Raw genomic sequence first — 16,433 nt, 5'->3', positions numbered from 1 at the left:
TTTTTTAATCAGCTATACTTTTTCAATTGAAGTACTTGCAGTGTCCAAGTGGGACTCGTTTGTGGTAATGCCAGTTGTGTAGTTGAGAAAATAATTCTTCGGTCTAGGAGTGCCCGCTGCAAGCTCTACATTATTCTCCAAGTAGGGTACTGATTGGGAGAGCCATAGCTGTTTGCTAGCCCCACTATTCAGTTATCACACTAGCCAGTTATTAGGAAAAAGGCAATTTACAGAAGAATGAGTTTACTCTATCATGACTTGAAGGCATGGCAGCAGAAGCTGGAGGCCGAGAGCTCACATCTTCACTCACAAGCAGAGTGCAAACTGGAAGTAGGGAAGGCTTTAGGCTCCAGATCTACCCGTGACATATTTCTTCCATCCAGACTATTCCCCTCCCTAACAGTGACACCAGCCCAGGGAAGTATTCGAATACTGGAGTATATAGGGGACATTTCTCACTAAAACCACCACGATATGGTTGACTTGGGAAAGAAAAAAGAAAATTAGGAGGGTAAAATAGCTAGGAAGCAAAGTTGAGCTATACTGTTAAGGTGCACAGATTTCAGAAATTCTTAAAGCTATGGGAGGCTAGAATTGTAAGAGGTGGTCAGCAAAGATGAGAGGAGAAAGACAAGAGGACAGGATAGGGGACATGTGTAAGGTGTGGCTAAAGAGTGTGGTAAGTAGAGACGGCCTTGAGTAATGTGTGAACAGAAGCAGAGCGACCATGAGGGCTGTATGCAAGCGCAGAGCTGAACTGGAGACATGGAGAGTCCTGTGTGGTGTGGTGTGGTGCGGTGTGGTGCGGTGCGGTGTGGTGCGGTTGTCGTATCTGAAAGGTGAAGACAGCGGATGTCCCTCTGGCTCCAGTGGTTTTGTGCCCCACCCTCTGAAATACTTTTTGTTCTTCTACTTGAAGGTTCAAGATTATCTAAGAAGGTTTGAAAGTATACCCGATATGTTGGAACTGGACCACCTCACGGTTTCAGGAGATGTAACATTTGGAAAAAATGTTTCATTAAAGGTATGATAAAAGTCATGGGCATCGTGGCTTTCAAAAATAAGCTTCACTTTTCTAGTCCTAAATGTACCTTCCCTGAGGAGCTTAGTGTGCGCAGATGTCAGGCTGTCTGTACAGTTCCTACTGCCGCTGTGCCCAGACACATGACCTGGTTAAAACACAACCCTGACCAACACAGGGATTTGTGAGTGTAAAATCACACCTCCAGTGAGAAAGGAGACCCGGGTAATAAGATGGGGCCATTTTCAGAATAGAACCCTACTAGCGGTGTGATCATAGGTTACTAAAGATGATGGAAGGTAGAAAAACAAGTTCAGGGGCTGGGGATTTAGCTCAGTGGTAGAGTGCTTACCTAGGAAGCACAAGGCCCTGGGTTCGGTCCCCAGCTCCGAAAAAAAGAACCAAAAAAAAAAAAAAAAAAGAAAAACAAGTTCACTTATACTGAATGGTCTGTTCCTGTTGAGAAACGTGGAGGGCAGATGCCTTTTCCTAGTTACACAATCTTATAAAAACGCTATATTGATATTTCAAGTCTTATTTTACATTAAGTCCATTTGCTTAAATGAAGATGTTAAAGCAAGATTATACATGAATAGAACACTGTGTACTGCTTGATCACTAAGACGTAAGAATTATTGCCAGTGACTGTTCTTTAAAAAGGGAACGGGCAGGGGGTCAAGGAGATATGAACCTGCAGAGTGCCTACATAGGAAAACATGGTGGTACTTCGGACAGTGTCACACCTGCACTGGAGAAGACTGCAGATCGAGTAGACCAATCTGCTACTGTCCTGCTCACTGCCCAGTGAGCTCCGACAAAGTGGGAGAGAGATCCCCTCTCAAGAAAAGACGTGCATGGCATGTGAGGAACACTTGACGTTGTCCTCTGGCCTCTACACACATGTGCAGGTACACTGACACACAACAAAACCGGCCCTGTACACAATGAGCCAGGCAGCCTTGGCCATTTTTGATGTAGCCTGCATCTGCTTCCTACCTCCACCTCTTAGGAGACAGGTCTAGAAACACCAGGATTGTGACACATTTTCCTTGAGGTCATTGGCCTTTCATGTTTAATTTACTTATATTTACAGCAACTACATTGTAAAAAGACTTGAACATGAGCTTGATTTCAAGGTAACTAGTTGCATGTTTCAGCTGTGATTTTAAGTACAGTCTTGGTTTTTTTTTTCCCCACTTAGGGAACAGTTATCATCATTGCAAATCATGGTGACAGAATTGACATCCCCCCAGGAGCAGTGTTAGAGAACAAGATTGTATCTGGGAACCTTCGGATCCTGGACCACTGAAATGAGCACTGTCAGCTACACTTTCTACTAATTATGGGCTAAAGAGTTTTACAATAAAATGTCCTCAGATTATAAAGCAAGCAGGTACTTTATTTACTATGTTGTACTCTGCACTATTGATTTTTAAAGTAGTTTTCTGCAATGAGCTTTTAGTCTAAGGAAAGCCTAAACAAAGCAATACTTTCCTTCTTGGATGAAAAGCCTAGAAATTAGGTCCTCTTAAAGTGCAATATTATTTAATCTCAGAATCGGGCCAGCTCTGTAGATCTTCAACAGAAGCTTCAGTGACTGTCCCTTTGAATTGCCTTTGATTTCAAAAATAAAAAGATCCATGTGTTCACTTGTGTGGTCTGGTGCTTACTCTGAAATGCAGAAAACACCTGAGTCCTCGTAGCTCCAATGTAAATGGCAAGTTTTGTTCTTGCAGTTTTTAATCATTATTAGCCAGTCCAGTTTTTTTGTTTGCTTTTCCTTTCTTTCTAAGACTATTACACATGCTGTCCATCAGGAACTAGACCTGAATGTACTGATGGAACCGTCTCCCGGGGGAGGGGAGGGCAGAGCAGAGCATTTCTTTTACATCTGCTTCCCGGAACAGTGTGGGGAGGGGAGAAGAGTGTCCTAGAAGTTCCTTCTTAACAGTTACACTCAGAAATATCATAGCCTTTGGAATCAGGCCTGCTGATAGGCAGATGCATGCCTTTGTAGTCAAGTAATATTTCCTGTTCTTCCTGTTTTGAAAAGGCTGTGTTTAAAGTATACTGTATTCTGCACCATTGAAAAAAGTTGCCTTTTAAGTCTGGTGATTTTTTACATCTTTATTTTTGACAGTTTAAGAACCAATGACATACCTCTATAATGATAAAAAAAAATCTTCTTGAGAAAACAAAAAACCCACAAGACTATTTCATTGTACATTATCACCACAAGATTAGGCACTCCGACAGGTAGGCAGGATTCTTGGTGAGACACAGGCACTTTCATTTGTAGAGTGCTGCCAATTCTGGTGTTGAAAGTAGACATTATAAAAGTCTTCAAATAGCTTATTCACTGACCTTGTATTTCTGGCCCCAACACAGCAGCCTGTATTTTAAATATTCTGTTTATCCCTGGTCTTTGTTTATATACATATCAAAAGTAACTTCAAAGCAAGAATCCAAGAGGGCCACATTTCATGTTCTTTAAGTGTTAAATGATAATTGATAAGTAGGCATGTCATATGACTATGTATCCTTGCCTCTGTTAGAAATGAAAAAGCAAAGAAAACACAGAATGCTACCCCAAACCCTTCATAGGCATTTTAATAAATAGATCTGTTAAACCTAGCTTTGTGTATCCCACTTCTGGAAAGTATTTAAATTAGTAGTTGCATAAGTAAATGCAAATATTCTTTATTCTTTATAGTCAGTCTTCTATGTATTTAGCAGTTTGAGGCTTTACCCAGTGACATAACAGTGGTAGTGAAAAAGTTAAATATGCAACACACAAAACCTGAAACTTGACATTGGTCACTAAAACAAAAACTGAATTTCTAAATCCAAGCAATCAAAAGATGTTTATTTTTTATAAAGATCTGTAAAAAAATAATTTTTCAAATAGCTTTACTTTCATAGAGAAAACTTCCTACAGAGGTTGACTAAGATTTAATATGTTCAATTGTACCATCATTAAATAAGGTGGGACACCATATGAATTTCATTGCACTGGGAGAAATGCAGAGCATTTTATATAAAGTTTACGGAGCATTCTAGGCAACTGCAGCTGTCTTACAGCTATGTGTTCTTTTGGATTTGGTCCAAAGAAACCTGAGTCTGTTTCCAGAGAGAATGAAAAATGTGGTAGACACCTGATCAGCTACTCCTTCCTGAAGGATGCACAGAAGGGCATTCTCTGTAGATCCCACTGAATCCAGTTCCCAACACTGATCTTCTCTTCCCTTCCCCGCCTTAGTTCACTTTGGGTCCCAGGTTCAGTTCCTAGCACAGCAGGCATCCAGATTTTCTTCAAAAACATCCCACGGTCAGATGAACGACCCAGGTCTCCAGTCTGTCATCACCTCTTCTGTTCCCAGATCTCCGCCATATTTAGATCCAGATCTTTAAGGCCTTTTAAGGCTTGAAGATTTCCAGTGTAAAAAGCTACGTCTGCTGTGACCAACCTAAACAGTAGGGAGAAAGGTATCTTTAAATATAACATTTTATCTCCTGATACTACAGGAACAACATTCAGCTGTGTAGCCTAGCTGCTAGAATATTTCAGAATTGCTAGGGATGAAAATGTTGACACTTGCCTTAGCAAATCCCCATTATCAAAGGCCCACTTAATGCTGATTTCATAATGTTTGGAAAAGGAACCAAAGCCTTTTATTAATCTGTTTCATGATAAATTCTGTCTAATAAAATCAGATTGATTTCTAAAAAGCTTGAACTGAAATTAGCAAATTAAACAGAAATGACTTTAATTGGTTGTCACTCACTAATACATGTATGTGTGGCTGCAATGGGGGAGCTTTAGGAAAGCACTACTGAGCGTCAAACTTGACTCTAAGGTTGGGAGCATAGCTTAATGGTAGAGAACTTGCTTAGCATAAGGCTGTGGCCTCTACAGCAACACACACACACACACACACACACACACACACACACACACACAATGATGGAATTAATAAAGACTTGTGTACCAGCTTGTCAGTTATACCTACATCTAGAAGAACATTTCCTTTCGACCCTGAACTGAGTAAGCAGGAATGCCTGCCTGTGAATTGAAGTGTAACCTGGGTTTGCTTTGCTTTAAATGCTGATTTGCTGATACTGCTTTATTTACATTCATATTTTAGTATTCTGGAAAGTTTGGAAAATAAATTATTAGAACATTAAACACAGGATAAAAGTCTGTAATATACTGGGGGAGGTGGGTGACAGGGAACGAACTCTTGGCTTTAAAATACTAGACAACAATCTACTCTGTCACTGAGTTATTTCCTCAATCTACATGGAAGACAGGAAATTGTTTTTTTTTTTAAAAAAAAAAACTAACTAACTAATCTTAAATTAACGTCAGCAGAGTACAGATTTCTCCACCAGAAGAACACCAAAACATCTATACAAAATTTTTTGTAGTATGGTATAAGTGATGTGAATAATGTAATTCATTTGGGAAAAAATCCTGTACTTTATAAACAGGCAAATAAAATGTAATTATGCCTGGTTTTCAAGGTCTTAGTAGTTTACCAATATAAAATGGGAGTCTTGTGAGTAAACAGGATGTTTCAGCCCAGTGACACATTAACAGCCACAGGCCCGCTCACAGCATTGTGACCTTCTGTCGGGACACAATGGATGCTGGCAGAATATGTGAGACTCCTACTCTATCTGAGAATAGCAGCTCCCTCCCTCGGACTGGTCCTCCAAGGGGCTAACAAGGAGACTAACACTTTACAGACCAACCCAGGCTAGGAACGTTTAAGAATCTTCTCTACTCCAGCCTTTACTTTTGAGCAGTGATTTAAATGAACTGCTAAGTAAGCAATGTCTCTAAACTACTCACAATCCAAACTTGAAAGAAAAATAAATGACCTAAGGGTCATAATTTCTTCATCTATATAATGTCTGACTAGCCAACTGGCTTCAGAGCAAGAGACTGGATCATAAACAATATTTAGCTAGCAACATGATTTCATTTAGAATATCCAATTTTCTAGTCACTCCTGGAAATACTACATTAACTTTAAGGTAAACCAAGACCCAGTGTAACTAAGCGTTCAACTGCTCTATCTAGGATGGATGCATTCAATTACAAGGATCAGCGGGAAGCCAGGCAAACTTTGTCATCACTACAGAACACCAAAGTAGACCGTATTCTGAGCCTTTCATTACTGCTTTGAAATTGGCTCTGAATCAAGAAGATGTGAGGCATCTCTGGTTTCTAAAGGAGAAATGATATATTTCTCTTGCTTTTAGTTTAGCCTTAACAATAGACTATAACCAATATTTTGTTTCACAAGTGGTTTTCAGGCACTAGAGAGATAGCTCAGCAGTTTTTAGCACTGTTTCTTGCAGAGAACCTGGGTTAGTTCCTAGCACCCACCCAGCGGCTCACAACTATGGCTCCAGTTCCAGGGGCTCCAATCCTCCCTCCCTCCCCTCTCTGACTTCAAAGGGTACGAGGCATGTGCATGGTGAATAAACAGATATTCAAGCAAAACAGCCAGATGCGTTGTTTGTTGTTTTGTTTTTTAAAACAAGATGAGTATATGGCACACCAAGAAAATGATACTGAAGTTTAGCAAGTGACTGATGCTTTTTACTCTTTTGTGAAGCACACACACTTTCACGATATTAGAGAGAGACTGAAGCCAGGGCCCCACAAACGCAAGGAAAGTGCTCTCAGCAACACCCAGCTTTGAAGTCTTCAATTCTCCATGAAAATTGTTTTTGTTTTCTTGTTTGTTTGTTTGTTTTGTTTGTTTTTTTTTTTTTGCTTTGTTTTGGAAACATCTTTATCACACACCTTTAGTCCTAGCCCTTGGAGGCAGGGTTCAAAGCCAGCCTGCTCTATCTGGTATATATGTTGAAAGAGCCAGTCCCTGTCTGAAACTCAAACAGCCTCTACCCCACCTCCACCCCCACTCCCCACAGAAATAAAAGAAAGTTCAGGAACAGATACTGAAGGGACTGTTTAAGTTAGAAAAGCTAGCGAGGCAGAGCTAGAACCTAACCAAACTCTGGGAATGGATTCCTACAGTTCTAATACAACACTACTTCAACAACAGACTGTTTCAGAACCCTGCACATGAGGCAGACTTTACTTTAATGTTATAAAGGAGGCCATTTCTCTGGTCCAGGGACCCTGGAGTAGAGCTCCGTCAGGACACAGCAGCACTGCTGGGCGTCTAGACACAAACTCCAACCCACACAGCCTCAAGGAGCTGAGCACTGACAAACCTGTTAATACAGAGACATGGCCACAAGCAACCATGGCCGTCTTCTTCTCGTAAGTATGATGCCAGCAGAAGAGAACACCATGAAGAGTAACAAGAAACCAAGCAACGAGTCCCGGAGCGTGTGGTGAGAGCATTAGGAATATTCTTACCCATTTTGAGGTCCTCCATCATTTATTACATTTAAGTGTGATAACTGTTTTTTCAAGTGGAATTTGTAACTTGCATTAATTCTTAAAAATAACATCTGAAAAAGAAAAGTAAGTCACTTAAGTTTTCCTGAAATAGAAGCTGTAAGTACCCTTTACCAATGCACAGAGAAACATTCTACTTTTCCTTTCCAGTACTGAGTTGTTAGTAATAACTCTGGTTCTCCACAGTTAGACAAAAGCTCGTTTCCCTGCTCAGCAGTCTATCTTCCAGCACAAAAAAAAAAAAAAAAAAAATTCCCTTTTAATATTAGAGCATTCCTGAGGGATGTGTAGAGCCAAAACTTGATTGACGTAAGACACAGTAGTGGAGAGTAGGGGTAGGAACAAGGTGTCATAGACATGAGGCTACTTTACCCTTTGAATAACAACCGAGAACTCTGTTACTAAACTAGGGGAATGACTGGACACAGTCCACTTTCAAGGGACCATGTGTGCCCCTGTGCGTAGGAAGTCTAAGCAGTTGCTGACACATGACAATAGGGGCACATGAGCCATGTGTGACCCCTGGCCAGTCTCGGCAGATGGCTGCCCTGCCGTGGCTCTCAGGCTCTGAATTAAAACTCAGCAAGTCCAGGTCAAAGAGTCAGACATGAGGGAATCTCACTGTTGGTGAGAAGGCAGGTAGCCGTGTCCTGAGAACTGAAACACCCTCCTAGAGGGAGGAGAGAGGCTTACCCGGCTCCCAGGCTCAGGGGGCTCAGAGTTACAAGTCTCACAAGACCCCTCTACAGGTACCGAGGCAGTAACAACTGCTCAGAGTTCTGGAACTGTCTGCAGGCCTCAAAGGCTACCCAGGAAGCTCCAGTAATGCAACTTCTGTGGGCTGTCACCATGCTTAGGTGATGAGATGGGCTTTTAGTGAGGCAGCTGCTTTTGAGTCACCTATGCTCCTGTAAGTGACCCTAATAAACTCATCAGACCACCAGGTAGACCTGGATGGAACTGGTCCATTGGCCTGCTCCCAGGGGAATTTAGATGGTGCTTATAATAAAGTTTCTGATTATGGAAAACCTAGAAATGCATGAAGAATGGGAACAGCTAATACAGAATGGACAGTCAAAGTACACAACAGGAGACGAAAGAACACGGTCACCAAGAACACCACCCCCTCCAATATCACATCCATGTATACACAAACCACAAACAAAGTTCTGGATAGCAAAAATCCCCATGGAAGGCAAGCCCACTGTTGTACAGGAGGTTCACGTCCTAACTGCATCGTTACAGCTGGGCTTCAGTCAGAGCACCGAGTTCAAGGATTTTTTTTTTTTTTTTTTTTTTTTTTGAGGTTTGACAGCAGAGAAGCAAGGGCACAGTGGCAAAGAGGTCCCAGAAGGAAGGGTGTGTATACCCTTATTCCTGCCATATCCCTTATCAGAGGTGAGAGATGTCCCCTCCCCTAGCCTTTTTACTCTAAGATTTTCAGATTCAACTACTGTTATGATTCCTTATGTAGGTGCTAATTATTCCCTCTCATTAATTCCTTCCTCATTGGATCTGAACTACAGTCTCAGTTTGTAACAATTATACAGTTCATTGATAAATGCCAATTCTGATTTTCACATGAACAATAGGAAGAGTGATGTGACTAGAAGTAGGTATCTCTAACAATGGGTAACTAGCAGACCTATGTTTTGGAATGATACTGTTATCATTATTATTATCAAAGTTCTCACCCGACAGAACAAAAGATATTTTGAAATTAAAACATTCTGTCCATGCCTCAATTAACAACCTAAAAAATTACAGCCATCATAGTAGAAGCTGAGCTAAACCTGCTGACGCACAGATTCCCACACTGGACTGGACACAAACTGTTAAAATCAGAAAGGGCTTTCGGGGTTACCACTCACCTGCGTCTGTTCTTCGGGAAGAAGATCAAATATAGCTTCATGCATTTTTGTCATTTGCTTACAAATATTCCTGAAACATGGGGAAGGAACAGGAGCTTTCACCTCATACTGGCAAGGGGATAAGAAGAGAACAGCTGAGTTTAGTCTTCGGGACGCTCCCGGGGCTGGAATCCTGGCCTCCACACATCTAACTGGTATAGGGCGCAGGGCTTCACAAAGGCTTGCACAACCGCACAAACCTTGAGACGTAAACAGCCCAGTAGCTAAAACCATAGGCCGCTCCAACCTTAAACTGCGTGTGTTTAAACTGAAGCTCCTTTAACCCCTACCTATTTCATACACAGCATCGTAACTGCGACTGCTGTGGCTGGCTTCATGTGATGCTTTCCCAACTCACTCTTGCTCTGACATGCAACTGTGCTCATCTCCTTCACCGCTGTGAGCGGATGGGAAGCTGTGCTGCTAGGCACTGCCACACGACGAGCATCTGGGTAAAGGCTCTGGCGTGGATATTACTTTTGCTCTTTTGGGCATGTGTCCAGCAAAAGTCAGTGGGTCATGTGAACTCCATGTTCTCTGAGCAGGAGTAACTGCACCACTTCATAACCCTGACAAGATATGATGACCAAGTTCCCCACCTCCTCACAGAAAATCATTACTGTGTCTGCAGTTCTGATGATTCGAACTGTCCTAGTTAGAGAAAAAGTTCTCACACAGAGGCAGAGGGCAGCCAGGCACAGGAAGCCGTGTAGACATGGGGTGGTTGATTACAAGGACTCCCAGCGAGCGTCCCTCACTAGAAAAGGGGCCTTCACAGAGCCTGGCCTTGATGGTGCCTGCTCAGAGGATGACTCTTGTCCGTCAGCACATTTGTAGTCATCTGTCTTGGCAGCCCTAACGTGGGAAACCCATCCCGTATCACTCTTCCTCGGCACTGCCTGTGGTACACCATGTTCTGCTCCACCCTTTCTACCAGGCAGCTGAACTTTACACAGTGTTAACTCACAACCCTTGAATTCGCTACCACCTCAGACCTTCTCTTCCTCTAACAGTCTTTCTCTTTGGGGGAAAAAGCCACTAAAAACATACCACCTTACAAACAACACTGTTCCTGGCTCCTTGGTGGCCTCTCACATCACTGCAGACCCCTACAGTACTGAGCCTGCCTAGGTTTTCCCCTCTTGACCATCTTCTTCTCCAGCTGTCAGCAAGCTAGGCTTCTTCGCCACAAATCCCACAACTGCCCCTTTCTGAAACTCATCTTTATTAGCAAACTAAGAGTCAGGTTTACCCATCTACTCCAAAAGCGCAGTGACTCCATATGAAGGGTCTTCTGGGAAGAGCAAAACTAAACTAAAAGTTCCCAAAGGAAAGGGTTATCGGCATTTCTTTTTAATATCTCAAGTGTAGACATTTCGTTTACTTATAAGCTTAAAATCACCAAATTATATATTTTAAAAGGGTGAATTTTATTGAATATAAAGTATCAACAAACATGATTTAAGCTGATTTCGAGCAATAGACAATGTTGCAGTATGTCACCCGTCCTTGTGTGTGTGGCCCATGCACTAGTAAACTACAGCTGCCCCTTTGTTACTGTTAACACCACCACAACATTGGCAGCCAGACTTATTAATCCAGTCAAACACATGGCGACAAACCCAAAGGTACACCAAATGTGCACATGCACAAGCACGTCACACACTCCCACACGCATGCACACACGCACACACACACACACGCATCCTCGCTGTACCCTTTGAGATCATTTCTTTTACTCCATCTAGGGTAACTGAACACTGCTCGTCTACAGCAAACGTGAGACTGAGGCAGAGTTGGTTTTTTGATTTCTGATGTGTTTTCTTTCTTGTGTTGTCTCAGAGAGTCTTCACGTCAGGCTATGGCTATCTCTCCTATGAAGCCAACATTCTGTGCGTCAGCAACTAGGATGCTCTCCCAGCTCCTCTCTGCAGCCAAGTCCTCCACAGCAGTAAAAGCTCCAACCCTGAGCCAGCCCCTACTCAGAACTCTGCATATCAACGCCTCGCTCAGACACGTCCCCGACTCCGTCTCTGCGACCTGAGGACCTGACGGAAGGCCAGTCCACTCTGTGTAGCCCTGACACCTACCCAGTGGTCTGTATTCTACTAGCCCAGCGGTCAGTATCTTCAGAGACAGACTCACTCAATACAAGGAAACAGCACCCTTACTACTTTGAGACAGCCACGATTATATTACTGTGGCTGCACTCTCAAAATTAAAATTTCAAGCAAGAAAATGAAAAGCTAAAAACAAAAACTGCGAATGGAGGTAGAAACAGCCTGAGTGACGTCAGTACTTCTCACCAGCCTGGAAGTCACCAAGATGGCTAAGCTGGCTGGCCAGCAAACCCCAGGCATGCATGTATACACGAACACACACACACCTGAGTATTTGGAGAAGACACACCATCCCGCTTCAAATTCATTGTAATCTATAACTATAGGTGATGAATATGAGTATATAAAAAACTTATCAGCTAATTTTCTTTCTTCATTATGGGTGAAAGATTAGTGCAACCAACAGAAAACAGGCTGGGTAGGGCTGCTGTCATTGCTGTCTTTATCTTGCTATCCCCCAGTCATTTAGAAAATGACTATCGACCACACAAAATGTGAACATTTTATGGTGTTGCTCTCTAAACTGAGGGAAACACTTTGCTGTGTAACTGTGAACCAGACTACAAAAAGATCATATCAATCAATCAATCATATTTTCCTGGGAAAAAAATTTAAAAATTGACCATTTGGTAAATATCTGGTAAACACTCTCTTATCACATCCTATATATCTATAATTCTCTATAAAATGGAAAGTCACAATGCTTTAAACTTATGCAAAGCTTTATCATTTAAAAATATTGTTACCTTTGATAACAGCTTATCAAATAGGCTATCCATTATGGCTACAAGCTTAGATGATATCTCATCTATATGGTCATGGTAATCCTTGGTGATGTGATCGAAATGCCTAAGCAGGCTCCACTGCTTGGGGGGCAGCCGGGCCTCAAAGTGAGCCCGGATCACAGGAATGTAGTGCACAATCAGCTGCAAACACCGTGAAGAGAGGGCTGCAGACGTGAACGGAGAAACACAGATATTAGTGGACTTGAATGATGTCATTGAATTAATAAGAACGTTTGCACTAATTATATACAGAACCAGTTTTATTTCATACATGAAAAGGACCATGACAGAAAATATATTTCATTCTGCCTAAGAAAACAATTTGGTAATGAGCACACTGCTTTCTCACTGGGCCTGTTAGCAGCCAGAGGCCACTGACACAGCTAACTGTCTCCCCAAACTACTCCCCAAAGTGATGTGTATTTTCCCAAAATACTTCACACACTACATTTAGAAAGTGACACATCCTCCATACAATGGAACAGGGATTAACTCCTAGAACGAACACACACACACACACACACACACACACACACACACGAACAGGGGCTACTTTATAGGCTCTTCTCTGAGCCCACAAACGTCAGGCATAAGAACATGACACCAGAGTGACGTCATTCTAGCACCTCAGTCAGGGATCAAATGGGAGAATTCATACCCAAGTTTTTTGTAGTAATTGTTTTTAGTCCAACAACTTGCAAAGCACCAGCTCCAAGAACTAACTGGCAACTTCTTGAATTGAAGTACTAACAAAAAAAAAAAAGAAGGAAAATAACATTTTTGAGCAGCTCATTAGTGTTAACTGGTTCACAGTCACAAAGACACCCCTCCCCTTCTCACCCTCTCATACAAAGTATGAATTTGTTTGGTTGGGTTGCGTTTTCTTTACACAGCATCACTCCGTGGTGCATGCTGGCCTGAGCTCACTGTGGAACGCAGGCTGACAGCTCTCCTGTTCAGACTCCCAAGTGCTGAGGTTAGAGGACTGATTCCCTACAATGGCGGAATCATGAATTTTCTGGTAGAAATCAATTGGATCTACTTAAGCATTAACTGAAGGGAGGCAGAACGGTAACCTCGAGACGGACTTCCTGAATGAGTGGCTCTCACTCTGTAACCTCTTGGGCTCCTTCCCCTCTGGTTGGTTTGCTTTGTCCACCCTGGATGTGGTGGTTTTGTTTACCTCATTGCATCTATTTTGTTACACTCAGCTGTTATGGAAGGGACCTTTAATGACGTTAGCAGACAAACCCTCGGCGAGTCTCAGTGCTCATCTGAAGGCATCCCTGTCTCTGCCTGAGAGCAGAGCCGTCTCAGCCGGTGCCTGACTCCAGTGCTGCTCACAGCTCTAAGGGGTTGCGCTGTGTGGGTGAGCACACAGATGTGCACAGTGGAGCACGCGTGCACCTCACACCCCCACACACACTCAATGTGGAGTAGACAGACGCGTGATCGATATCACAAAGTCCTGCCCTAAAAATAACTTGGCAAGTGCCCTCCAAGTGTGGGACCAGTCCTACATACTCCACTGATGAACTCTTCCCTCCGCTGTTCAGACAGTGGGTAAAGCTGTACACACCTTCAGCAAGTCCGTCAGGCGAGTGAGCATGTCAGTAGTGACAGAGGGGATGTTATCCACACACTGGCAATACTCAAGGATGATTCTTATCAACAGCAAGACAGTTCTAGAAGAAAAGGATAACCCTCAGGCACTCAACAGTCAAATATCCATTCCAACATCTATGGAGACATAGCAATCTCGGCAGTGGAGTAACCTCAGAGTCGGCAGAAACAGACTGGCAATGATGGATTCTCAGACTTGTGCTACAGAATCTCTGTGTGGCATGTTGTTGCTTTTTAAGGATTTATTTATTTTTATTATATAGGATACCATAATTATTACGCATGTATAGGTATCGTGTGTGTGTGCGTGTGTGTGTGTGTGTGCGTGTGTGTGTGTGTGTGTGTGTGTGTGAGATGATACATGTGCAGTGCCCAATGAGGCCAGAAGACAGTTTTGGATCCCCTGGAGTTTAACTGGAGTTAGATAGTTGCCAGTCACCATGGGTGGCTGGGAACCAAACTTTGGTTCTCTTCAAGAGAGCAAGGGCTCTTAACTGCTGAGTAACCTTGTCATCCCCTCTGAATGGCAAGTTTAAGCTGTCTCTACCAGACAGCAAGTATTCCAATTTGGAGACAAATGGGCACCATGGAGAGAAAGACTAGCCAGTGGCCTGGTTGCTGCGTCAACTGTGGTCTACAATTATGGATCTTGAATGAAGGGGGGCTTAGCCTAGATCTTCTTACTGAGATGGAAAAGAATCTGTGGTGCTTTAAGAGAGCATAGCATCGGGTTGGGGATTTAGCTCAGCGGTAGAGCGCTTGCCTAGCAAGCGCAAGGCCCTGGGTTCGGTCCCCAGCTCCGGAAAAAAAAACAAAACAAAACAAAACAAGAGAGCATAGCATCCAGGAGTTTACTGAGCAGTCACAAATGACTCCAAAAACGGTAGCTTATGAGTTTAACAGCAGGTCCTATCACAGTAGAAAGGCACATCATTGCAGGTTAAGTACAGCTGCAATTAAGGGAGGAAGAAAGCGACTCACTGTAAGATATCTAGATTCGCTCAGCTGTTCAGAAATGACAAAGCCATGTTAAATACTGTCTTATAAAAATCAGCAGGATATTAAAAACTAAAACTCAAGAGGAGCATTGGGCCTTTTAAACTCATCTTGGAGCTCACACAGGCTGCATCCCTAGTTCAGAGTCTACTCTGAATGGCATAGCCTCGAATGATGCCACTGCGTATATCTTTTAAAATCTTCCCTCAGAAGCACTAACTCCCCTTTAGCCAGGAAGTTTAGTCTATTTTGGCAACACAGTCGCTCTTCTTAAAGAACTAGGAAATCAGCCAAGGGGGCCATTTTTATCAAGCACGCGAAATGCAGCTGAATAACTAATCAGTAAGGGCAGAAGTTACGCTTCAGTTGGAGGAGTGAGATCATGGGGGTTCAACAGCTTTGCCCTCTTGAGAGAAGCAAGGATTCCAAGGAATGAAAAGGAGTATTGCTGTTAACTATGCATGCTCCAGCAGCTTGAAAGGGACTAGGCAGAAGCTTCTAGCTTCTGAAAACCAAAAACAGGAAGTCAGTAACCCCCTCACCCCTGCAGAACTCAAGGCTTCTACACACCAGCACACCAGAAGGAGACAACTGTCCAGGACTACGCCATCATGACAGGGTGCTACTTCAAAAACATCGAAAAGAAGCAGAAGCAATATTTAACTCGTTCAATGCTTTAAAGACAGCATGTACTTAAAATTTCATAATCGGAATGCAGCACAGACGATGGTGTGTTCCCAGGTAGCTTGAATAAGAGATGTATTTACTCACACAAGAGAAAAGGGCCTCATGCTGCAATGGTAATGCTGAGCTATGCTAAGTGATACATTACATTTATAATTTTATAAATATGAACGTTTTCCACATTTTGAGTTCTATGTCCATAAGTAAGACTACTGTACTGTCCTACGCACTACTGACGTTGTAGAGAAACAAGCAGCTCGAGCCTGGGGTGGCAATAACAGCACCGCCCAGTTACTATCTGGGCCGCAGGCTGCTTCATTTATCCCCACTACAGGGGAAAACGGCCGTCCTTCCCGTGAAGCCAGTGGAGTCTGACGGATAAACCATACTACAAAAATAATGCAAACTAAAAGAAAAACTGTAACATTTCCCTATATATTTTACAGCTTTTAACATTGTTATTCCAAAATTTGCAAGTCACTCCAAGGGAGAGCTAGAAGATAGGCTTCATAGAGACATGCTACTCACCCGACGACAGCATACTGGTGCCCCTCGACAACAAGAACATCGGCGGGCTTCCTGTCTTCTGTAGCTAGCAAACAAGAAAGACGGAGAACAGATAAAATAAACTGCTAGAGAAAAAGTCAAAAGGGCAGTTCCTGTTTAGAACCCAGAACTAGCGCATGTGTGAAACAGCCATCTATTGTATCTTGAGAGTCAGATGGCACTGTGAAGGAGTACAGTGGGATTGGTCAGATTTACTGCCTCTCGGCAGCTGACTGCAGGAATGAGAAACACCTATCTCCTGGGCCTGCTACACAGAAGATTAGTATGTAATTTTCTAAGTTAGAA

At 42.8% G+C, this 16,433-nt stretch overlaps 2 protein-coding genes across 14 annotated transcripts in view; one reads left to right on the top strand and one right to left on the bottom strand.

Annotated features, from left to right (window-relative positions):
• Positions 1-2,674, top strand: part of Ugp2 (UDP-glucose pyrophosphorylase 2) — a 41,372-nt gene extending 38,698 nt beyond the window's left edge. For both annotated transcript variants that reach the window (NM_001434431.1, NM_001024743.2), the window contains 2 exon segments: positions 920-1,024; positions 2,223-2,674. In NM_001434431.1, the coding sequence (NP_001421360.1) occupies positions 920-1,024; positions 2,223-2,330 (213 nt within the window). In that variant the 3' untranslated portion in view covers positions 2,331-2,674.
• Positions 2,675-3,128: 454 nt separating this feature from the next.
• The window catches only part of Vps54 (VPS54 subunit of GARP complex), a 78,736-nt gene continuing 65,431 nt past the window's right edge, over positions 3,129-16,433 (bottom strand). For 6 of the 12 annotated variants that reach the window (XM_087582377.1, XM_087582375.1, XM_087582374.1 and 3 more), the window contains 7 exons: positions 16,110-16,173; positions 13,858-13,963; positions 12,937-13,024; positions 12,240-12,442; positions 9,335-9,442; positions 7,422-7,516; positions 3,134-4,488 (listed from right to left, as the gene is read on the bottom strand). In XM_087582377.1, the coding sequence (XP_087438503.1) occupies positions 4,383-4,488; positions 7,422-7,516; positions 9,335-9,442; positions 12,240-12,442; positions 12,937-13,024; positions 13,858-13,963; positions 16,110-16,173 (770 nt within the window). In that variant the 3' untranslated portion in view covers positions 3,134-4,382. 12 annotated transcript variants of the gene reach the window in all.

This window comes from Rattus norvegicus, chromosome 14, assembly GCF_021556685.1.
Source record: "Rattus norvegicus strain SHRSP/BbbUtx chromosome 14, alternate assembly SHRSP_T2T, whole genome shotgun sequence".
In the NCBI taxonomy this organism is placed as follows: domain Eukaryota; kingdom Metazoa; phylum Chordata; class Mammalia; order Rodentia; family Muridae; genus Rattus; species Rattus norvegicus.
This window is presented reverse-complemented; position numbering and strand designations above follow the sequence as displayed.